Genomic DNA, 25,047 nt, shown 5'->3' with positions numbered 1-25,047 from the left:
TGGTATTGTTATTTGGTTGTGGATGTACCATGGTGATGCTGTGTTTTTGGCACGTATTGTTGTGGACTGCATTGGCACACAATGTATTCTTGTTGTGTGTGTGTGTGTGTGTGTGTGTGTGTGTGTGTTAATAAGCAGATATTGCTGATTCATTGTGTTTCTGATTAGTTGCTGTATGAATCTAATGATATTTTTAGATGATGAGACATCGGTTCTCTTGTTGTCTGATTGTAACATTTAGAGATTGTAGTTTCTCTTTTAAGAATGATTTGTGTCCCTGCAGCACAGAAGCAGTCATAAGTAGCACAGGTATATTTGTAGCAATAGACAACAATACATTGTATGAGTCAAAATTATACATTTTTCTTTTATGACAAAAATCATTAGGATATTAAGATAAGATCATGTTCCTTGAAGATATTTAGTACATTTCCTACCGTAAATATATCAAAACTTAATTTTTGATTAGTAATATGCATTGCTAAGAACTTCATCTGAAAAAACTTTAAAGATGATTTTCTCAATATTTAGATTTTTTTGCTCCCTCAGATTCCAGATTTTCAAATAGTTGTATCTCAGACAAATATTGTCCTCCTAACAAACCATACATCAATGGAGAGATTATCAGATGACCCGTATGACTGGTTTTGTGCTCCAGGTCTTCTCTCGCTCTGGCCCGTGTCAGGCTTCCGGGTCAGAGTTGACGTGAACGCAGCTGGATGTGTGACGGAGCGAGTGTGTGACTGTCGCATTACTGAAAGCTGTCTCACACTGCAGTTCTGTATCCAATGGCAACACGCTCCAAAGGTCTCTATGCCGTGTTCAAACTCTCAAAGGAAAGACAGACAAAGAGAGAGAGAGAGTGTGTTTGGGTGTGTTTCAGCACCTGTGCTGATGCAGACGGCCTGAATGTGTGTTTTATTGGTTGAATAGTTCAGCCAGTCATTAATATGTGCTCACCTTCGGATCATCCGAGATGTAGATGAGTTTGTGTCTTCATCAGGTTTGGAGAAATGTAGCATTGCATCAGTGTCTCAGCAATGGATGCTCTGCAGTGAATGGGTGCCGTCAGAATGAGAGTCCAAACAGCTGATAAAAACATCACAATAATCCACAAGTAATCCAGTTTAGTATACTGATCGTTTTTCGCTCACACACAGACACCGTGACTAAACCGGACGCGGATGCAAATCATTTAAACATTGTGGCAATATCAAACATTAAAACATAACCAGACCCACACTTATTCACTTTATTATTTTTCCACTAAATAATGTTATTTCACTAAATGTTTAGGTTTTATAAAACTGTGCACTCATGATTTTTCTAGAATAACTTTTGCTGCAAAATTATCCAGTAACATAGTTTATAATAGTATTTTTGTCACAGATTATGAGTATATATTTTTTCATTTGTTATTTTTCATTAAAAATAATTTGTCTATATTCACGGTAGATTGATGATAGAAAACAAAAAAACTTCTCGAAGTATAGAAAAAAAACTGGTCGGATGGTTCGGTGTTTACGGCGGTCCTTTTTAATGGTGTTTTTGGTTTATATTTTATTTACGTCCTTGTCTTCCAAATTTTATTTTATATTATATTTATAATTATATATATATATATTAAATATTTAATTTAATTTTAAAAAAATATTTGTCTTTTTTTATTTATATTTGTATTAAATATTTATTTATTTGTGAAAAATGCTTTGTCTTCCAAAGTATAAGTATGTTTATTTTACACAACTATTTTTAATCCATTTTCAAATTATTTCAAATTCCTTAAATATTAATTCAAATAAATAAAAATTATATCGTTATAATTATGTATTTTGAGTGAATATTGCGTTAAGTTTTCGTTCCGTTACAGCAGTATATATCATCATTAGCCACTGAAAACCCATAGCGTTTAATCACTAGTTGAAACTGTTCTGATTAAAATAAAATCATACGATATGGTCATTTCTTTTATTTTCGTTTCATAAAAAAACGATTATAGAGAAAAGTGTGTTTCCATATATGGGCGAGCGTTTATGTTGCATAGTGTTTTCTGCAGTGTTCTGGACATTCTAAAAATGTTACACTGGCTACAAAGTTACTCTTTCATCTTCTTGCATTTTTATTATAATCGTGAAGATTCTTTGAAATCACTGATGAGTAACGAGCAGAAATGGATCTCATTTATAAAGAAATGCACTAAATCGTCTTAAATGATAATAATTTCCTAAATGTCCCTTATAAATGATTTATCTTATTAAAAAAGAGAACAGAGCTGATTGAGAGTCATTTTAATTCTCCTCTCTTTGATTTGTGGCCTTTTGAACTCGGCTTTTGGTGTGTTTAAGTGTTATGTAATGTTGTATCTGTGAGAAACGTCCGTCTCTCTGTACTGTACTGTACTGTACTGTATCCTCACGTCCAGTAACGTGTGTGTGTGAGAGTCGTGCAGGTTCGCCTCTATATTTGGCTCTTGTAAAGAGAGCCGTGTCTCCTGAACCCCCTCCATATAAACTAGTTCGAGTCTCGCTCAGCTGGTCTCTTGCCGCAGTCCTGTTCCTCTGATTCATTCACAAATGCAGCCACATGTCAAACACACAAAGCCAAATAACTAATGCTACAGCTGAGGTTCACAAAAAATTGACCAAATTTGCCTTCAGTTCTAATTAATGGTTAGTTTAGTACTTTTAAGGGAGCACTAAATAACTCAATAAAAGCTTGAAGCGTTAACATTTAAAAAAATATTCTTAAATAGGGTTGCAAAGGGGCAGAACATTTCTGGTAAATTTCGGGAAAAATTTCTTAAAGTTTCCAGAAATATTCTGAAAGCTTTTGCAATTTAATGTAGTAATATTAAAATTTTCTTCGAAAGTTTCCAAAACATCTTGATAGTTTTTGTACTTTTTATAGTTATATTGATAATTTGATATGTACAAATACATCAAAAAATAAAAGTAAAAATATAATTAAAAAAAATTGTTATTTTTCATAGTTATATTGATACTATATAGCTATATTGATATATTGATATGTATGCAACATATTGTATGAAGTAAAAATATAATTAAAAAAAACTTTGAGTTATTATGTGTTCTTGTTACATATTGTATGTACTTACTATAATAATAACAATAAATTATGCATAATTACATGCAAGTGACTCTAATCCTAACCATATAGTACATGTAGTTAAATTAATATTACTCAGTATTTAAGTTTATAATTACACTTTAACAAGGACAGCTTACTAAAGTGGTAACCAAAAAACACACAGGTTTTAATTTTTTTTTTTTTTTTTTTTTTTTTTTTTTGTTTTTTAATATTAGGGTTGCAAAGGGGTGGAACATTTCTGGTAAATTGACACAAATCCCTGCAGGATTCCAAAAAAATCCTGGAAAGTTTCCCAAATTTACTGGAAATTTTCCAAATTTTTGGAACCCTATGCAATATTTTTCCATTCCAGAATATAACTATTTTTTTTTAAAAGGGTTAATATTATAAAGGACACACTTGAGCTTTAACAAATGCTGTCTGATGATTCAGCATGACTCAGAGCTTTCTGTTTGCACAGATGACCATGAGCTTCTGACGTGTGCGTTAATCATTTACACTCAGATGTTATAATCGCTAATTAAGTTTAAGACACAATGAACGGCTGAATAATAACTTGATATGTCTCTCTCTCTTTCTCTCTCTCTCTCTCTGGTTCAGGTTTTGTCAGTAGGTGCTGCGTCTCGATGCAGATGCTCCGGGTGAAATGAATAAGGCACCTCAGCCTCTGTCAGGACCCCCCTCCGTCCCGCTTCCCGCGCCCTCCCCGGGTCTGTCCCAGGTAACTGTGATCCGGGACGCACCGATATATCAGCCGATAATCGGTATTAAAAACTAGGGTTAATCTCCATCACATGCTTTCAGCAGCATTTACTACACAGTACTGTGCTTCACTGACAAGATGCGCATCACTATCACAGCTTTTACCTGATCACGATTGAGATTTCATTGCTGTTTATCACGCAGCCTTATTAAAAACTACCGATTATAAGGGCCGATTATATCCTGTCAATCAAAATGCAGTGGGAAAATGTTTTGGACAGCAACTTGCTTGTCTCTTGTCAAATTTATGGCTATTTGAGTTAAAGCAGTGATAACTCAATAATGCAGTGCTGTTTAAGATTTAAGAACTTTATTGTCATATGTACTAGAGTACAATGAAATTCTTACTTTGTTTTCTCCTCTCGAGAATGACAGGGTAGAATGGGAACAAATATAACTAACACGGGCAATACAAAGTACATAAACGATATAGAATATACAGTAAAGTAAGTAAAAATATAAATAATGAAGAATAATAAATGTTACGAGCTTGGTGTTACATAGAGATGATACTGTAACATTTAAGAGGTACACATGTTACTGGGTGATGATACTAAAATGTATTTCAGAAAGACTTTACTGAACGCCTCAGAAGAAAATACACGTGGTTTAAGTTTAACAAAGTCTGACGATAGTAAAGAAAACACAAATAGGAGTGTCACCCACATTAATGAAATAAACAAAACACACGTGGAACGTAACAAAAGAAAGTGATAGAAAAAAAAAAAAAGAAAATCAGAACCCGTATGCTAATTAGAAAAAAAACAACAACTGTCAATAAAAAATATTTCACGGTATAAATGTGCAGTGCAAGTAGCAATAAAGTGACAAATTGTAAAGTGTCAAGTGGTGATAAAGTGTCAGTGTAAAGACTAGTGTTTAAATCCTCAGTCAGATGCGTTCTGAGTGTATGAAGATTTTCCAGGCCAGATTTATCACCCTCTTTAAAGCCTTTCTGTGCTGCAATGCAGCAAGTTAACACACTCTCCACAGAGCTTCTGTAGAAGTTATGGAGAATCTGTGATGACATGCCAAATTTCCTAAGCATCCTCAGGAAGTACATTCTTTGATTGGCCTTACTTACTAGTTTCTTTGTGTTTACTGTCCATCTGAGGTCCTCACAGATGTGTGCACCCAGGAACTTATAGCTGCCCTCTCTCAAGCTCAGCATCTCTGATCAGCGGAGGCTGATATACATGCTCACTCCTCCTCATGTCCACGACCATCTCCTTGGTCTTGCTGATGTTCAGTGTGAGATTGTTATCCTCACACCATGTGACCAGCTCAGACACTTCTTTCCTGTATGCGGTCTCATCATTGTTTATGATAAGGCCAATGACTGTGGTGTCATCTGCAAATTTTATGATGGTGTTGTTAGGATGGCTAGCAACACAGTCATGAGCGAAAAGAGTAAACAGCATCGGGCTGAGTACAGAGCCCTGAGGAATGCCTGTCTTCATTATGATGGTGCTGGAGGAGTGTTTTCCGAGGTGGACATGTTGAGGTCTACTGGTGAGGAAGCTCAGTATCCAGTTACACAGTGTAGAAGGCAGGCCTAGGTTATATAGCTTGCTTATGAGTTTGGAGGGGATGATAGTGTTGAATGCCGAACTGTAATCAATGAAAAGCAGTCTTGCATAGCTGTCTTTATTTTCCCGGTGAGTTAGGATTTTGTGAAGGGCAAATGAAATGGCGTCCTCTGTTGATCTATTAGTCCTGTACGCAAACTGTAATGGGTCCAGGGTGAGAGCCACAGGTCTGTAGTCATTCAGACTTGAAACTGTGTGTTTTTTTGGGACAGGGATGATAGTGGTGGACTTGAAACAGACAGGGACTGTAGTCATCGAGAGGGAAAGATTGAAGATGTCAGTGGTTACATTGGTTAGCTCGGAAGTGCAAACCCTAAGCACACGTCCTGGGATGTTATCCGGAGCTGCTGCCTTGCGTGAGTTCACTTTACTCAGTGACTTATAAACCTGTGTTGGCGTTAGCGCACGTTCCCCGTCCTCAGGAGTCACTTCCAGTGTTGTCCAGGGCTCTGTGTTCAGGGCTTCAAAACGTGCATAAAAGAGGTCGAGCTCATCGGACAGAGATGCAGAGATGTTTGCAGTTGTCTGTGATGTGAGCTAGGCTTTGCCACAATTTCCTTGGTTCATGTGTAGTATAGTACGTTTCGAGTCTATGACAATAGGATGCTTTGGCAGATTTAATTGTTTTGCAAACAGCATATCTTGACTTTTTGAAGGCTTCAGAGTCCCCAGATTTAAAAGCCATAGAGCGAGCACGTAGACTGGAGCGTACTTGTGCAGTAACCCATGGTTTCTGATTTGGATATGTGCAAATGGTCCTCTGTGGTATGATATTGTCAATGCATGTGCTGATATACGCTGTAACAGTTGATGCATATTCATCAATATTGAGTCAGTCAGTACATGCAAGATGCAAGGCAGTCTTTCAGTGTTAGTTCAGCTGTCTCAGACCACACTCTGCTTCTGTTTGTAGGTTGGATATAGAAAAATTGTATTGTGGTCTGAGCGTCCAAAATGAGGGCGGGACTTAGCTTTGTAAGCTCCCTTTAACTTTGTATATACGTGATGCAGTGTGTTCTGTTCTCTGGTAGGAATGTAGACGTGTTGATGAAATTCCGGTAGAACTGAACGCAGTTTACACTGATTAAAGTCCATAAAGTACATTTTATCACAAAATTCAAACATTTAATGTCGCTTTTAAATGTGACGTGACAGATCCCTGTAGTGCTTTAGTTCTCTTCTGCTTTAATACAAGTTATAGCACAAAATAAATGTGAGTGAACATCAGAAGTTATATTGAAAAATAAAGTACAACTTACCGATATCTAAAACATCTAATATAAAGAGAGAATTGAATAGATAAACAGTTAGCTATGAAAACACAAGAGGGAGCTTAATTGCTGTTAATTATATAAATATGTTTGAATAAATCGTGAAGACCAGTTTTTTTGAGTGCAACTGAGTTGTATAAAGACGTTTTTATTTGAGTGTGATTATTATATCTAAAAAAAATAAAATGCATTGAATGTAATAGTGTTGTTGTTCATATTAACTTCTAATATTGCATACCAATGTTTAGTTTACAGCATTAGTTGGGAGATATTTTTTTTCCTTAGGAAAACTGAACTATTAATATCAGCAGATGTCGTTCTGAATAATTGGTTATCGGCTGAGAAGTTCAGTATCGGTGCATCTGTACTCTGGATTACTCTTGTGATTGAATGATGCACGTGTGTCTCTCTTCAGCCCAGTTTTCCTCCTGCTCCGTCGGTTGTGTTCGGCACCCCTCCGCCGCAGATGAACCCCGCCGCCCAACCCCGACAGGTACGCATCACTTCCTGTGGGCCTGCTGGGTCACTGGCCCATTCGTGTTCACCATTAGCCTTTCAAGATTCAAGAACCAAACCAGCCAGCCTGTGTTACATTTAATATACATTTTAAAGGTATTTAGGTATTAAAAACACTAAAGCAGAGATTTCCCAAAATCTGTGGAGCTTAAATATTTACTTGAAGTCTACCTGGGATTGTAACTTATTTCAGTAATTTAGCACATTCATATGATCACAGTTCTCAGAATCAATGGTTACATGACTTGCAGGTAAACAAATACAATATTTCATCTTTTTAGTAAATGTTTATTTTGATATATTTTTTTTTTTATTATTTTCATTTTTTAGGAAATTGCCATAAAACCCTTCCAAAGATAGAATAAAATCAGTCTCGAATTTAATACAAAAATTTGTACATTATTACATAAAAAAAGATGATAAAATAAAACAAATAAATAAATAATAGAAATATTTTTTATACTATTATAGTATTTATTTATTAATAATCTACGTTTATTTTACATTTAAAAGTTTTTTTATTTGTATTAACTTTTTTTAGTAGTTTTAGTTAATAGTAACAATACTTCTGCTGTCTTTTAGAAATTGATCAAATGTAAATAATAAACAAATCTTAAGACGATGAGAGATCGCAAAATTAGTTTGCGTTCATTTTGAAGTTGTTAGACACGGTTAGTATGTACACTTTTCTGGTTGGTGGATCTTGCTTCAGTATTTTGGGTCTCGAAGGTTCTGAATGGGATTTTTATTTCATGAATTTATCGGATGATCCCTGTGAAAACATTGAGGTTCATGTAAGCTTTGTCCAGAACAAGCTGCTGAATATCTAGCTTGACATGTTTGGACGAATTATCAGCGAGTGAACATGGAGCGAATGTGAATGTAAGAGCGTCTGTACTTGAGGTCAGAGGTCGCCCTGCATCCTCCTGACCTCTCGGTGTGTGTGAGAGCGGAGCGACTGAGGTGCTTCTGGGAAAACGGGATCTCTCCTCTGCTTTTGTGGCTGATGTTGCTTCAGTTTCTTGACCTTTGACCTGTATGTGTGGCTTTCTCTTTCTAGTTTGCCTCAGGTCCTAGAGCTTTACCACAACAGGTACTAACACAAACACACCCACATACACTGAACAAGACCTGAAACATACTCTGCGTCATTGCGGTATGAATTCTGCACTGTATTTACAGTGTTGCGTAATTATCATAAACTAGTATAAAGTCTTCTCTTTCTGAGCAGAACTGTTTAAGATAATTTTGCGAAGCTAGTTTAAACAAATGTTTATATCTAGAAATTATCTGATGAGAGAGAGAGAATTAAATTAAAAAATAAATAATAAAACGTAATTTTAAATTGTTTTAAAAAGAAGGAAAAGGTTAGATGAAGTAAAGTGAGTTTAAAAAAACAAAAAATGCATTAAAATAATTAAAAGAAAGGAAAAAGGGAGAAAAAAGATGATAAAAATAAATTTCAAAGAAATAGTTAATTTAAATAATTAAAAGAAAGAAGCAAGATAATAAAAGAAATAAAATTAAATAAAAAAATAAAATTAGTCAAAAAAATGAAAGTAAGAAAAATATGATAAACTTAAATGAAGAAATTAAACTTAATTAAAAAAGAAAAAAGATAATAAAATAAATACAATTAAATAATTAGAAAAAAATATTTAAATAATTAATAAAAAAAATAATTTGAATAATTATATAATTAAAATAATAATAATTAGAAAATACAAATATTTTAATAATTTAAAAAGAAATAAAACCGAAAGAAAAATATAATGCAATTAAATGAAACAATTTAAAAAAGAAAGATAAATAATTAAAAAGAAAAGAAAAAATTAAAAAAGAAAGAAACAAATTTAAATTTAACGAATTTAAACTAATAAAGAAAGGTAATAAAATAAAATTAAATAGTTAAAAAAGAAAAATACTTGGATAATAAATGATGACATTAATGAATGATAATAAATATAATTAAAAATAAATAAAAATAATTTATAAAAGAGAAAGGGAAAAAGTAAGATAATAAAGTAATAGTTTTCTATTTCTTAAAGACAGAAACACTCTCCGTCTTTTGCAGTGCGTTGGTCGTGTTCGTGTGCCACTCGTGTAGAGTATGTTTCTGGCCGTTATTGTGTCGTCTCAATCTGAACAGTGCTGAATGCTGTGTTTGCATGCTGCTCTGTTCCTCTAACTGTCTGTGCCGGTGGGTAACACACACTCTTCATCTCTCTCTCTTGCTCCTCTGCTGTGTGTGTGTGTGTGTGTGTGTGTGTGTGTGTGTGTGTGTGTGTGTGTGTGTGGTGCTGCTGAAGGGAGGATTCAGGTCACTGCAGGTAACGCTTTTCTTACACTTCACAAAAATATTTCTTTAAAATCAGTATCAAATGCTGTTAAACCCATTTTACTTTCATAATATGATAAATATGATAAGTTAAACATCTCACACTCGTGTTTTATCCCCCAAGGAATTAAAAATGTGAGCTTCATTGATTCTCATTCACAAGATTCTTTCTATTCAATATCGATCATTTTAAATATATATCAGGTACACGCCAAATTTTCTCAAAGAAAAAAATTCTCTAAACTAAACATTGAAGAACAGTAAAAATTAGAATTAATATATTATATGGTGCATATATTTAGCAAAATGCCCCTCTGTAGAGTTCATTTCTCTAGTTGACTAACAAGTTAATGGTCACCGAATATGTTTGTTTCTGAGGTAAATGTGACGTGACATTGTTTACAAGTCGTTATTTTGACGTCTTCGCGCGGCTGAAACACTGATTGAGTGATTACATGAAACAGGATACTGATTGTAAAGTTGTGCTCTTTCTTTTAACTTACCTTCGGATGTTTAGTCATGTTTATTTTGTTCTATAACTAGTAGTAAAGCGGAGGAGATAATCACTTCATCAGTGCCAAAACGGCATTTATTGTTTGAATACTGCAATACAATGGACATAAATTGTATCCTGAGACTTTGTTTCATATTAAAAGCACCAACGCACAAAGCTTATTGCGATTTATTGGAAGGGAGGTGCTCTTCAATGTTCTGTCCGTTAACTGAAAACAGGCTACACTAATCGATTCTCGGGATTTAAGAATCAGTATCATTTCATAAAAATTAAAATCGAGAAATCGATATTTATTTTTATTTTTTTTTTACCCAGTCCTATTTATTCAAGTCAGTTTCTCCTGAAATGTAAACACCTTTATAAATAGCGTAAAAAGCCGAGTGTCTGTGTTTTTCTCTCGTTTCAGCCGTACTATACCAGTCGGCCCGCTTTACCCCCGCCAATTCTGGGCGTGTCCAGCCAAGCCCCGCCCCTCGGCCCATCCCCCCTCCGCACGGACCCCGCCCCCCTCACGTGTTCCAGCCCGGCCCCTCCCAGATGATGATGATTCCCCAGCAACCAATCAGCTTCCCCAATTCACAAGGCACGGCCTACTATATATCTGGCCAGGTAAGAGCAATCACATTTATAATACAGCATCGCCGCACACGCATGAATTCAAGAGTGCATTTATTTAATTTCTTTCTGCTAGAATCTCGTTTTTAACAGAATGATTGCAACATGTAATTTTCCTGGTGCAGCTGGTGATGCTACTTGCCAAACTGCTGTTAATTTAAAGTAGTTGAAATAGTCAAAAACAGTTAATTATCTGTCAAGCTAACACAGTGTATCTGATTGCAGTCAGTTATGTAAGGGTGATATACAGTACAGGTCAAAAGTTTGGAAACATTACTATTTTTAATGTTTTTGAAAGAAGTTTCTTCTGCTCATCAAGCCTGCATTTATTTGATCAAAAAATTACAGAAAAAAAAATGTGTAATATTGTGATATATTATTACAATTTATTCATTATCAAAGTTGGAAACAGTTCTGCTGCATTTATCATTTATTTCTGTGATGCAAAGCTGAATTTTTAGGATCATTATCACATGATCCTTTAGAAATCATTCTAATATGATGATTCATTATCAAAGTTGGAAACAGTTCTGCTGATAATATTTTTTCAGAACATGTGATACTTTTTTAGGATACTTTGATGAATAAAAAGTATAAAAAAAAAAATAAAAAAAGAAGCTATGTTTTTAAAATATAAATATTTTGTAATAAACAATATACACTACTGGTCAGTAATTTGGGGTCAGTTAATTTTTTTTTCTTTCTTTAAAAATTAAAAAAAAAGAAAACACTTTTATTCAGCAAGGATGTGTTAAATTGATAAAAAGTGATAGTAAAGAAAATATTATTAGAATATATTATTATTAGAATTGATGTTTTTTTTTTTTTTGTTGAATAAATGCAGTTCTTTTTAACCTTTTATTCATCAAATATATTAGACAGCAGAACTGTTTTCCAACACTCATAATAAATCAGAATATTAGAATGATTTCTAAATGATCATGTGATAGACTGGATGTTACATGTGACACTGAAGGGCTGGAGTAATGATGCCTGAAAATACAGCTTTGCATCACAGGAATAAATTATTTTTTTAAAGTATATTCAAATAGAAAACTATTATTTTAAGTTGTAATAATATTTCACAATATTACTGTTTTTTATGTACTTTTTGATCAAATAAATGCAGGCTTGATGAGCAGAAGAGTCTTCTTTCAAAAACATTAAAAATAGTAATGTTTCCAAACTTTTGACCTGTACTGTATATTAACTCCTTCACCGCTGTTATACGTGTCTCCTGAATGAGTCTTAATCACTCGATCAGAAGCCGCAGAAGCGAGCGACCTCATATTGAAGCATATGCATATGAAAAATAATGCGATCATTAACACTAACCGCATGTATATGAAAACTGAGCGAGACGTTGATCCAGGAAGTGGTAAAAGACTCTGGGAGTGCTGATGGAAGCAATCTGCTGCATCTTTGCTTTGATCTTCGTACTGAATATGATCCAGATATAGCATTTGATAAGATGCGATCTTCTCAGCTTTTTGCTCGAAATGTTGCTTTTTTAATGAAACCTACCTACATTCACGTGTTGATAAAAAAAGGATGCTTGAAGCTAGAATAAAACAAGTGAAAAAGTCATGTTCAGATTTCATACAGCCTTACAATTTTTTTTTTTTTAACTCCAAAAATGTTCCTAAATCCATTTAACTAGATTGATCTCAAATCATTTTGACATCATGCAGATATGCTATCTGTTTATTGATTTATGTACTTATTTTAAAATATATTTATTTTAACACCGATTCTAATTTATGGAGTTGGGATCAAAACTGATCATGTTTTCACTGATCAAGAACGCACCAGTGTTATTTTAGCATCACTTATAGTTTTATCATTTAAACTAGAGGTTTATATTTTTATATTTTCTCTTTATTTAGTATAGTTAATATTTTCTTGCTTGCTTTTTTAATTTTAAAGTTTTTTTTTTGCTTGTCATTTATTATACTAAATAAAATAATATAAATTCTTAAAAATTCAATATTATTTAAGGTTTAGTTATTTTAGTTAATCTAAATGAAATATGAGATGTTTCAATGGCAGCTAGCCTAAATAAAATAAGATTAAGTTTTTATAATTCATTTTTGTTGATATATATTTTATTTCATGTAACAGAGGATTTTTTTGGGGGGTGGGGTATGATCTTTTTTTAGTTTGTTAACGCAGCACAGGACGTTCTGCACACACACACACACTCACACACACACTCACACACTCTCTCTGTGTATTGATTCTGCTGACTCCTCCCCTTTCTAAACTCTGTACCGTTCCTAATTGTGCAACTCTGAAAAGGGGGAGGATTGTTGGGTGGATGGTAAAATGGCTTGAAACGGGACACAGTCAGATGGTTTTTGATGAGTCAGTGTCTCTCTCTCTCTCTCTCTCTCTCTCTCTCTCTCAGTACCGTCCCTCATACGTGACTCCTCAGCAGTATCAGGTGGCCGGTTCTCCTGGTTTCTATCCCGGCACGAGTCCAGCTGATTACGGTACGTATAGAGACAGGAAGCAATAAATCCATATCTGTGTCCCTGCAGCACAGAAGCAGTCATAAGTATCACAGAGATATTTGTAGCAATAGACAACAATACATTGTATGGGTCAAAATTATACATTTCTCTTTTATGCCAAAAATCATTAGGATATTAAGTTAAAGATCATGTTCCATGAAGATATTTAGTAAAAATTTCCTACCGTAAATATATCAAAAACTTAATCTTTGATTAGTAATATGCATTGCTAAGAACTTCATTTGAACAACTTTAAAGATGATTTTCTCAATATTTAGATTTTTTTGCTCCCTCAGATTCCAGATTTTCAAATATTTGTATCTCAGACAAATATTGTCCTCCTAACACACCCACACATCCATGGAGAGATTATTTATTCAGCTTTCAGATGATGCATGACATCTCAAAGAGGCCAGTGTTTGTTTATATCCTGTGTGTGTGTGTGTGTGTGTACCCTGTGTGTGTGTGTGTGTGTGTGTGTGTGTGGGAATCATCATTGTGAGCCTTTACGGATCAACTGATTCATGTACCGTTTCAGTGAAATTGACAGTTTTCCCTCGTCGAATTTTCGGGGCATTTCGTTGTTGAAACGTTTTTTGTTATTTTGTGAGTACGTTAGCATAAGACCGCCCATATTTATGCATCAGCAGTAGTCAGAGCTCATTTAAATATGGAAGTCTTAAAGGTACAGTAACTTTCTTTTTCTTTTTTCTCTCTTAATTTGTTCATTTTTATTTATTCTTAACTTTAAATTCTTTTTCTTTGTTTATTTCCTCTATTTTAAAGAAAATTGTAATTTTCTTTAATTTATTTGTTCATTTTTGTTTTATTATATTTTTTTGTTCATTTATCTTACCGATTCTTTGTTTCTATCTTTCTTTAATTATATTATTTCTTAATTTGTTCCTTTTTATTTAGTTATTTAATTATTTTTTCTTTCTTGTATTAAATGGTTTTTTACTTCTCTTTATAATTCTTATATTTAATTTTTATTTCTTTCTTTGATTTTCTTTAATTGTTCCTTTTTATTTACTTAATTTTCTTTCATTTATTTTTTGTATTTGACTTTTTTTCTTTATTTTATTGTATTTGTTTGACTACTTTTTTCTTTTATCTATTTTTTGAAATTTTTTTTCTGTTCATTTCTTATATTTAATTTCTCTTTCTTTCATCTAATTTTATTTATTTGACTTTTTTTATTTTTTCATGTATTTATTGAATTACATTTTTTTACTTTCTTTCTCGTTGTTTTATTTTATTTATTTAATGATCTTTTTCTTTCTTTTGTCTTCGGTTTTATTTATTTGATATTCTTTCTGTATTGATGAATTTCTCCCTCCTCTCGTCTGTGCTCTTGGCGCTGTCAGAAATGTCAGAAGTCATGCTGCTGTACCGTAGGCCTGGGGTGTGTTTGACTGTTGACTGAAGTACAGGGTACATGACTGATACGTCTCTCCTTCACCGTCTCAGACTCTACTGACCGGTCTGTCTGGGGGTTTTGACTATATTTAGTCTCAGCTCGCTCTGGTCAACAATGCTCCCTCAGTAATGTGAGTTGGGTTGGGTTGAAAGATACAGAATGAGTTTGTGAATCAGAGTTTGTGGAGTCATTTAAATTGTAAAGTACTGCTGAAGACATTTTCATTTTGCAAACACAAACAAAATACATTTATAGAATTTTAAGGTACATGACATTACGTACATGACAGAAATGTTAATAAAAAAATTAAAATTAATATAAAATACTGTATAATAAATTCAAATGAAATTCACGGTAAATTAAATAAAATAAAAATTAGTAAAGTACTAGTTTTAACATTGTTTTGCATATGCAAACAAAATACAATAACAGTTTTAAAGTAGCAACATGAAAGAAATGTTAATAAAATAACTGCTAATATATAATATAAAATGCAATAGATTAAAATTAATGTGTTTTATAATTGTGCACAATGAATAAAAATAAATACATTTAAAAAAGTAGAGTACTTTGACATTGTTTTGCATACACAAACAATAGTGAACTTTTTTTTTAAAGTAGTCAACGTGAGTGTAAAAACTATAAAATAAAACACAATAAAATATATATAATATAAAATACAACAGATTAAAATGGATTTAAATATGCACAAAAGTTCATGCAAAATTAAAATTGTCAGTATTTACTCACCATCATATTATTTTTTTTTAAAGTTAAATATTAAGTATTATTTATGTGCTATTGTAGGATTTATTAATGTTTTGAAAATATATATTTTTTTAAATAATTAATGTTTAATTTGCAAATCAAATCACATCGTCACTTATCCAGTATATACACAAGGCTCACAGTTAAAGTTCAGTCGTGGTCAGAATCGTTGGGAATCTTGGTAAATATGATCAAAGAAGGCTGTGGAAATAAACCTGCATTTTTATTAATCCTTCTGATCTTTTATTTTAAATATTCACAAAAAAAATCTTACCTTTTATTGAATTAAAACAATTAAAAATGGTGGAAAATCTCATGATGAAATAATGGTTTTCTCAAATACATGTTGGAAACAATTATTGGCACCACTAGAAATAATCATGAGTAAAATATCTCTGAAGTATATTCCCATTCATATTTACAATTTTGAGCTTATTTACAAATTTTTCTCCTTTTCATTATTATTTACATTATATATATATATAGCTTTAGTTTTAGGGCTTTAATTAACTAAAACTGCCTACAACACAAGCTCCATAAATTAAAAAAAAACAAAAACTGAAATATGTTACAGCTCTAATTGTATATATGTATCATATGTCTTTAGAAGTCTTGAAATTAATTACTTTTAACATTTTATTTGTGATCACTGTGAGCTGTTGTAATAACGAATCGTAATATCTTGGAAGAGCTGCTGTATTTAACAGCAAACTGATTTGGAAACGAAAAATTACCAGAAAAAACCACGTAAAATAATATTTGCCCTAAAAAAAAAAAAAAAACGAACTGTGGTCTTTAAGGACATTAAAACGTCTGTATTGTGCAGACCACCGGTGCGTATGCAGATGAGAGGAGCGGCTGTTTTTGGAGGGTGTGCAGTTCAAATATAAATTTGGCTGTGACAGATTGTGTGTTTGCTAAAGGAGGGTGCTGTGTGTGTGTGCGTGTGTGTGTGTGCGCGTTTACCAGGCTGAGAATCCCTCACAGTTCAGCGTTTTGTGAGATTTCACCTCAGGCGACCCCAGATATTATAAATCTGAATCGGGAGTTTGCACAGATTGTCATTTTGAGACGTTTGTGGCATTTTTGTTTCCAGCTGGGGCGTATTACCCGGCCCAGGCCCAGTTCACGCCCCCTGTTGCCCCGGCGCCCGTCATCATAAACCCCGCCCCCCAGCAGCCACAGGCCCCGCCCCCTCAACCGCAGCAAGCTCCGCCCAGACGGGAACGCAAGCAGGTAAGGCGTCCATCCGTCTTCAGCGTCTGGAGCTTCAGTGTTTCTGTGGCCTGTGTTTTTCTCTAATATTTCTTTATCTAATGTAAATTTGACTTACATCTCTCACTGTACCAGAAATTAAGCTGTCAAGGTTGTTAATTTGACATCTTTATGATCAATAATTTGCTTGCTCTAGTGAGCCGTATGTCTCCTATCCAGATTAATTTGTTAATTTCATGCCTCTTTAATTGACACAAGCTGAACAAATCCAGGCTTTGAAGTGACTGCGACGTGTTTCTTTCTTGCTGTCTTTCTTTCTTACTGGTTTGTTTCCTTCCCTTCTTTTTCCTATATTTACTTAATTTTAGTTAATGTGTCTTTTTGTTCTTTCTTTCTTTACCTGAATATTTTTTCTTAACATCTTCGATATAATTAGTTTTTCCCAGGCTGCGCTTGGATGCTGCTTTCTTGTGTTTAGGATGCATTTTTATAGCTTTTGGTTGGGTTTGTCCTGGCGACGCACTGAAATATCAGCAACCAAAAATATTTGGCCAAAAATTTCTTCACATACAGATTTGGAATGACATGATGTAACTAAACAAACAAATAAACAGAAATAATAAAAAAACACGCGCATATATAAAACACACCACTGTTTAAATGTTTATATCTTATGCATAATTTGGAGTAGAAACAATTAAAAATGTGCAATTTAGTGTACAATTTAAGAGTTAATTATTGAAATAGCTGTTGGTAAACTGATTCATTAATGAATTGGTTTCAGTAAAATATTAATTTCGGTGCATCGTTAGTTTTGTCGCTCATAAGGTGCTAAACCAAAGCTTTGGGTTTTTAAAAAGCTTCCGAGAGAATGTTTTCAAACGCAGTGATACAATGTTTATTTAAATTCCGCATCAAAGACGGAATCTCAGAATTGTATCTTCTGTTGCCATGGGACTCGTCTCCATGGCAACAGCGTTGCATGAAAAACGTTGGGTTCTAAAAGTAAAATTCCTGTTTGTTTTCACCAAATAGATGTTTAACATGTTTGTCAGTTGCACGTATTACACTTAGATATTTGTACTCATCTGGTTATTTTGCAGTACATTTATGCCGCATTGTTTCTATACATTTTGAAAGGTTTAATGTTTTTTTTTTTAGTATCAGCGGTTTGGTATGTGATGTGTTAGCGTGCTGTTATCAGGCTTTCTGGGAGCTCACAGCTGGACTTTGAGTCCCCGAGTCTTGCTTTTGGCCGTCAGTGAGGTTTCATTTCAGAGGAATAGAAACTGAGAAGGAAGAGAGAAGGAGAAAGAAAGAGAGAGAGAGAGAGAGAGAGGACTGCAGGGATGGGTGTGATGCGTTACTAAGTCATTCATTCATTTATTTGCTTTTCCCTTGAAAGGAAGTTTTTTTTCTCTGAAGCAAGGTATTCCTCTTCATTTTAAAATAACGTTCTCCCTTTAAATACTTTAAATACTTTAAATACTTTAAAATACTTTGGGTCATTTCAAGAATAATGTTTGCAATTTTATATTATTCCTTTGAAAGAATTAAAGAGCCTATTCATGTCTTTTTTTTTGTCTGACTGCTCAAGGCTGGTGTGGGATTTATTTACTGTTGAAAATAATCAGTAATAAAGTTATAATTCAGTACAGTAATCTAATTACTTTTTTTTTTATGTGATTATTAGTAACTAGTAATTCATTACTTTTTTTTTTTTTTTTTGAGTAACTAACCCAACACTGACGAAATCAGGATTGTATTAAAACTATTAAAAACATTTTTGTCAATTTAAATAAAACTGAAATAAAATCGAAATATTAGATGAAAAACTAAATGTAAACAAAATGTGATTATTCAATCAAAACATTAATTTTAGCCTGAACTGTATTTGGTGTTAATAAATGCTGTTTTATAAGAGAATTTAGTTTTTATTTCTGTTATTTTTAAGGTATCCTCAAACAACGATTGACTGTCATAAAGCGGAATGATTCAGAATCAGTTTTAATGTTGATTACGTTTTTAATTCTGAGCAGTAACTGATAATCTGGTTTATTTTAGATTTTTTTTTTAAGTAGTAGAAAAATTAGGAGTAAGTCTCTTCTGCTCACCAAGATTATATTTATTTGATTACAAATACAGTAAAAATAGTGAAATATTATTACAGTTTAAAACAGCTGTTTTCTGTGTGAATATATATTAAAATGTAATTTATTTCTTTGTGATGTGCATCTGTGTATTTCAGCATCATTACTCCAGTCTTCAGTGTCACATGATCTTCAGAAATCATTCTAAATATGCTGATTTGCTCTGCTCAAGAAACATTTCTGATTATTATCAATGTTGAACACAGTTGTGCTGCACAAAATTTCTGCGGAAACCGCCACAACATTCATCACACATGAATAAAAAATTAAAAAAAACATCAAAAAAACAAAATTTAAATCAAATGAAAAACTATAAACGCCTGTACTGTCACTTTTGATCAGTTTAATGCGGTCTTGCAGAATAAAAAGTCCCCGACTTTCAGTCAGTGTCTCTGTAAAGTAATTCGGTTCAGTTCTGTCCGGGGCGTCCACGGGGTGGCTCTCAGTCTCCCCAGTCTCTCTCTCTCTCTCTCTCTCTCTCTCTGTTCGGTGTGGTGGGCGTTCCACATTCCTGTGCACTCATTTCACAAGGCCGAACTCTCTCTCTCTCTCTCTCTTTCACTGTTTTTCCTTCCCTTCTCTCCTGTACGTGAGAGAGAGTTAGAGTCCCACGTCGGCCCCAGGCAGTGTGGTGAATGTGCTGCCCCACTTTAGTGTGTCTGATTTAGGCTAAGGTTTTAAACTCCAGCTCCCAGGCTGGATCCGGGCCCCTAGCATGAAACTTAGCTCCTCCGTCCGAGGGGAGGAAAGCTAGGAAATGTGCCTGCCACAATGCCGTTGTGTGTTCTGGTGTGTGTGTGTGTGCTTGTCGTGTTGGTGGAGCGCACCAGTGCCCCGCGTTTCCATCGGGAAGGGCTTGTGGCGGATGTCAATCATGGTATAATTCATTGAGTTAAAGTTGCAGATAAGTACCTGGACCAAGACAGTCAGCATTTATTGTTGTGTGCGCGGAAAGTTTCCAGGCTGTTGTTGCATAATGTACTTTCTTTATAAGGTGCTTGCACTGTTGTGTTTTTGTCTCAGAGCACATCGGCATATAGCATAGTCTCATCACCCGCACATGAGAAATGCTCCCCCATGTGGTTTTTAAATCATCAATTTCGCTGATACTGTTTTTGCTCTGGTTTGTGCTTTTAGCCTTTCCCTAATGATTCTGCTGATCCGCAAATTCTCTCTCTCATCTCTTCTCTCTGGCCTTGTTCTCAATTTCATGTGTGGAGTGTGCTGAAATGTCTCTCTCTTAGATCAGGATCAGAGACCTCTAATCAGGCGAGTGACCCCGTGATCTATCACACGATAGACGATTCATGTCAGGAGGTCCGCAGCGGCTCCACACCCACGCCGATCCGCATTGTGCTAATGACCACACACCTGATGCAGTTACTCCCATGAACTTCAAGAATAATCATTCGCCTGCTCACATTATTTCCCTCACACTCATCGTCAGTCCAAAATGACTTAAAAGTGAAGTCTTTTTGTCATCTACTTTCATTTTGTCAGAATATAATGACTCTTTAATTGTTGGCATGAAGTAAAGAACACCTAATGCTTTATCAATCATTTACTCACTCGCCGTATACGGTCCAATATTACTTGTTATAGTAATGCTAAATTTTGCATAATATAAACATAAAATTAAGGTTTCTTTCATCTTAATCATAAATAAATCACATAAACTTAAACATTTTTCATTTTACAATGTTTGCATTAATATTAACATTAAAAAAAAAAATTGCAGAACATTTTGTTGTCATTTTCTACCTCTCATGTCAAGCCAAATATTAACATTAAAAAAAAAAATTGCAATGAACTAAAAAATCATATTTTGTTATCATGTACCTCACTCTCATGTCGGTGCACAGTTACTTGTCAATAATTTGTTAAAATGTTTGCATAAACTAATAATTAATGTTTTTTGTTAATTTGCTCACCCTCATGTTTGGTTTTAATGATTTATCAATAAAATTTTATTTTTGCATAAATTAAAAATGTTTTTGTCATTTTCTCTTACTCCTCATGTTGTCATTCTAAATGAGTTTTTTAAATTTATATTTTTTCAAATGACGTTTCCGATTTTATATTTTTTTTTTTTAGCTTAATAACTAAAAATTTAACATTCCATCATAATTTACTCATGTTTGGTCTAAATGACTTGATAAAATAATGTAAAAAATTTTTGCACATTAAAAAACATTGCGTTATCATTTTGCTTTTCATGTTCAGTCCAAATGACTTAGAGAAATAATGCATAAAAGAAAAAATTTCCTATCACTCCTCACATCAGTCCAAATAATTAAAAAAAAAAAAAAAAAATCCTAAACTAAAATACCAATGTTTTGTGTTCATCATTCTACTCACTCTAATGTCAGACCAACTTGCTTATAATTTCGTATTTTTTTCTACTATAAACTAAAAAATAACATTTGTCATTATTGATACTACTCACTCTCATGTTGCACTTGATTTATAAATAATATTTTGCATAGGGGGACACAGCTTTAAAAATGTAAAGCATTTTTGTCATTTTACTGCACTCAATAAATAACAATAAATTTATCATTTTTGCTTACAAATTGCACACAGCCCAACGGTGACAACGCCACACCTGCAGTCGCCATGACAACCAGAGTGGAGTTTCCCATCCCTCCAGGCGAAAGTCCGACAACCGACGGCGACGACACCCATGCAATGCCCACTGTGATGGAACCACCCGCCTCAAACGCTCCGCCCCAGCGCCGCAGACATACTTAGCCATGCAATGCCCACTGTGATGGAACCACCCGCCTCAAACGCTGAAGAAACAACAACCACAGCTACAAGCCAACAACCGAGGAGGGGCCTGTTACTGATAACGCTCGCCCCATCGCTGCCCCCCAGGCCACTAGGATGCACTTCGCTGGACATATAATCACGACATACATGTGGACATGCCCGAAGTATGCTCCATCAGATGTTAAAACGGCCCCACAGAGACGTCAGTCCTATCGCAGAGCCAGATGTCGCGAAAGAAGCCCAAATTCCGCCCGAGAAAACTGTCGCGAAAGAAGCGCTGCCGGTTGCCGCCAATATTCCTGATAGGACTGTGAAAGAAATCCCTCCTCAGGTTGTCAAGGAGACTCCCGCTGCGGTTGTTAAGGAAGAGCCAGCTCCTGTTGTCAAGGAGCCTACTCCTCCTGTCGTCAAGGAGACGCCTGCTCCTGTCGTCAAGGAGACGGCTGCGTTCTGTTGTCAAGGAGACCCAATCACTCCTGTTGTGAAGGAGACGCCTGCTCCCTTGTCGTCAAGGAGACCCCCGCCTCCTGTCGTCAAGGAGACTGCCCGCTCCTGTCGTCAAGGAGACGCCTGCTCCTGTCGTCAAGGAGACCCCCGTTCCTGTCGTCAAGGAGACCCCCGTTCCTGTCGTCAAGGAGACGCCCGCTCCTGTCGTCAAGGAGACCCCCGTTCCTGTCGTCAAGGAGACCCCCGTTCCTGTCGTCAAGGAGACGCCCGTTCCTGTCGTCAAGGAGACGGCCGCTCCTGTTGTCAAGGAGACCTCCACTCCTGTAGTGAAGGAAGATTCTGCTGCGACCTGTTGTCAAGGATTACCCTGCATCCTTCGTCAAGGAGTATCTGGCTGCTCCTTTTGGACAAGGATACCCCCAAACGCCTACGCCTGTTGATGTGAAAACCCTTCCGCAGGTCACAGTTGCCAAGGAAACGCCTACACCTGTTGATGTGAAAACCCTTCCGCAGGTCACCCAGGAGGCTGTTGTCAAGGAAAGGCCTGTTGTCAAGGAGACCCCTGTCGAGACGACTCCTGTCGTCGAGGAAACACCTTCACTCGCTGCCAAGGAAACCCCCGAACCACTTTTTAAGGAAGCCGCTGCCCCTTCAGAGGTCGTTTCTAAAGCCACGCCCCCTCCGATGGAAGGGCGAGAGGACACGCCCACTACACAGACCACTCCCTCTGAGAGTTCTACCCAAGGTATGAGTTGTAAAGCAATCGCACACAAGCATACTACTATTACTATTTTTATCATTTGTATGCTAGTATGTGAATTGTAGTATTTATTAATATTTTAAATTAAATTCTATTTGTATGTTGTTACATGTTTTTTTTTTTAAATTTAAATTAATAAATCTATCAACAAGTATCTAAACTTAAAAATTTAATTTTTTTTTTTAGATTTTCAGTTTTACTTCTATCAACTAGTATTTCAACTTAAAAATGTTAAATGTTGCCATGGCAACTAACTGAAATCAATGTTATTAAAGTATATCTGAAGTATATTTTAAGTTTTTCCATGTAATGTTTCTATTTTATTTCAGCAGTTTTAGTTTAAAATAACACTACATTTCTAAAGTGTGGCCACAAGGGGAGCTATACTGTGCATTGCGTAACCTAATAATTAATGTTTTGTAACATATAGTACCAGTGCAATTTTAGTATTATTTATGCACATTTATAGTATTTATTAATATTTTCATTATTTATTTATTTTTATGTATTCAGTTTACAGTTATTATTTTAAATTTAGTTTAGTTTTAGTAATTTTAATATATGTTTTTTATATTAACTTAAACAACAATTATAAATTTCCTTTTTTTTTTATTTGACTATTTCAGTTTCCGTTTTAGTAACTTTAGTACTTTAACTTAAACAACAATTTTAAATTGCCTTTGGCAGCTAACTAAAATAAATGTTTGTTTCATCTAACAGTTTTTCATCTAATATTCATATTTTATTTCAGATTTCAGTAGTTTTAGTTTAGTTGTAGTTATGTTGCCACAAGGGGAGCTATAGTGTGCTTTGCGTAAACTAAAAATTATTGTTTTGTAACGTAATATAGTAATTTAGTATTATTTAAATATGATTATAGTATTTATTTATATTTTGATTTTTTTACCGTTTTTTTTTTTTCTTTTTTTTTTGAAGTTCACGCCTTTTATATTTGGATATAGTCTTTTTTTAAAATTTTTTTTATATAGCGTTGATATTTATATTTCATTTTTTTGTTTTTGTAAACTTTAGTACTTTCATAAATTCATTTGAAATGTGTGTTGTTTGGATGCCACTTCAGAATCTCACCACAAAGATAGTTGCATCATTTTGGGACTTTTTGCATTGCTTATTTTATGACAAAGCTGTTTATTCAGACATATTATGAACATTTTGCCTACTACATGAATAGAGAAGTACGTGATTTCAGATGAAGCCTAAATGGTAAACCAACAGTTAATGTTTGCATAATTGCATAAGAGTTTGTTTCTGGCTTGAAGCTTCTTTGTGTTTTATATCAAGGCTGTTGATGTCTGTTTGATTTTCATAGTGCATTTTTTTTTCATCCTCAGTCTGTTTGTGTGTTTGCAGTGGTTTCTTGTGAATTGCCAAAAACAAAAGAGATAACAATGAAATTTGACCTGTAACAGAAGGAGGCGGGAGATCTGCTTGATGCCTTTAAAGAGGTCTGTGAACGGTTTGAGGCCAGAAACGGTTTCTTTGTATTCAATAATAAAGTAGTTCAAGGCCTGTTCGTTTACAATTTATGCAAAGCTACAGGAATTGCTGTGAATCCAACACTTTCTGAAAATACAGATTTCACAAAATTCAAGCCATGTAATGTTACAGATTTGACTTTCTTCTACTATAGAACGATTCTGTGTTATATAGTGAGGGATAATTAAAATATGTCTACATATGATTAAGGTAAGAGTGAGCTGTTGTCTTGTTTTAAAGCCCACGCCACCTGAGCCAGAGGCCACACCCCCAGTGAAGGCGGAGCCAGAGAGCACCGCCCCGGTGGCCCCGCCCCCTGCTGAGGACGTGGATGAGACGTGGGAAGAGAAAGAAGATAAACTTGATGCTGAAAACATCAAACCGCAGAGTCCCACCCCGAGTTTACCCACCGAGCAGAAATACCAGTATAAAGAAGGTATACTGTGTTTTTGCAAATCCTCTCGTTATAACAAACAAAGTGTAGACGGGGTGTAAATAAGAGCTTCGTTGATTATAACGCGATGAACTGAAGTGAGTGAGCTTTTAAAGATTATTAAGGCAGTTTGCAAATGTAATAATAAATTAATACAACAATTCAAAGCAATAAATTAATATTAAGTGACTTGCATTGTATGACTTTAACAATATTGTCAGATTCGTCATCTCTAATGGCGTTTTTAAATGAATCTAGTGAGTCAATGATTCAATTACCCATTCATAAAGAGTCACTTGCTTCGTTCGTGAATGAATCAGCCGTTTAAACGAATCAATTGAATGAATGATTCAGTGATC

The 25,047-nt window shown here is 34.5% G+C and overlaps 1 protein-coding gene across 1 annotated transcript in view; it reads left to right on the top strand.

The window, feature by feature from the left end:
* Nucleotides 1-25,047, top strand: part of LOC109079827 (eukaryotic translation initiation factor 4 gamma 1-like) — a 50,075-nt gene that overhangs the window by 960 nt on the left and 24,068 nt on the right. Inside the window, 15 exon segments of the mRNA XM_042740093.1 lie at nucleotides 3,709-3,829; nucleotides 7,146-7,223; nucleotides 8,307-8,339; nucleotides 9,556-9,576; nucleotides 10,505-10,531; nucleotides 10,534-10,707; nucleotides 13,121-13,205; nucleotides 16,511-16,650; nucleotides 20,024-20,052; nucleotides 21,717-21,791; nucleotides 21,828-21,963; nucleotides 22,115-22,384; nucleotides 22,458-22,743; nucleotides 24,130-24,224; nucleotides 24,496-24,691. Of these exon segments, the coding sequence (XP_042596027.1) occupies nucleotides 3,755-3,829; nucleotides 7,146-7,223; nucleotides 8,307-8,339; nucleotides 9,556-9,576; nucleotides 10,505-10,531; nucleotides 10,534-10,707; nucleotides 13,121-13,205; nucleotides 16,511-16,650; nucleotides 20,024-20,052; nucleotides 21,717-21,791; nucleotides 21,828-21,963; nucleotides 22,115-22,384; nucleotides 22,458-22,743; nucleotides 24,130-24,224; nucleotides 24,496-24,691 (1,720 nt within the window). The 5' untranslated portion in view covers nucleotides 3,709-3,754.

The sequence above is a fragment of the Cyprinus carpio genome, chromosome B15, assembly GCF_018340385.1.
Source record: "Cyprinus carpio isolate SPL01 chromosome B15, ASM1834038v1, whole genome shotgun sequence".
NCBI classification, from domain to species: domain Eukaryota; kingdom Metazoa; phylum Chordata; class Actinopteri; order Cypriniformes; family Cyprinidae; genus Cyprinus; species Cyprinus carpio.
Note: the sequence above shows the minus strand (reverse complement) of the source record. Positions and strands in the feature narration are given on the sequence as shown.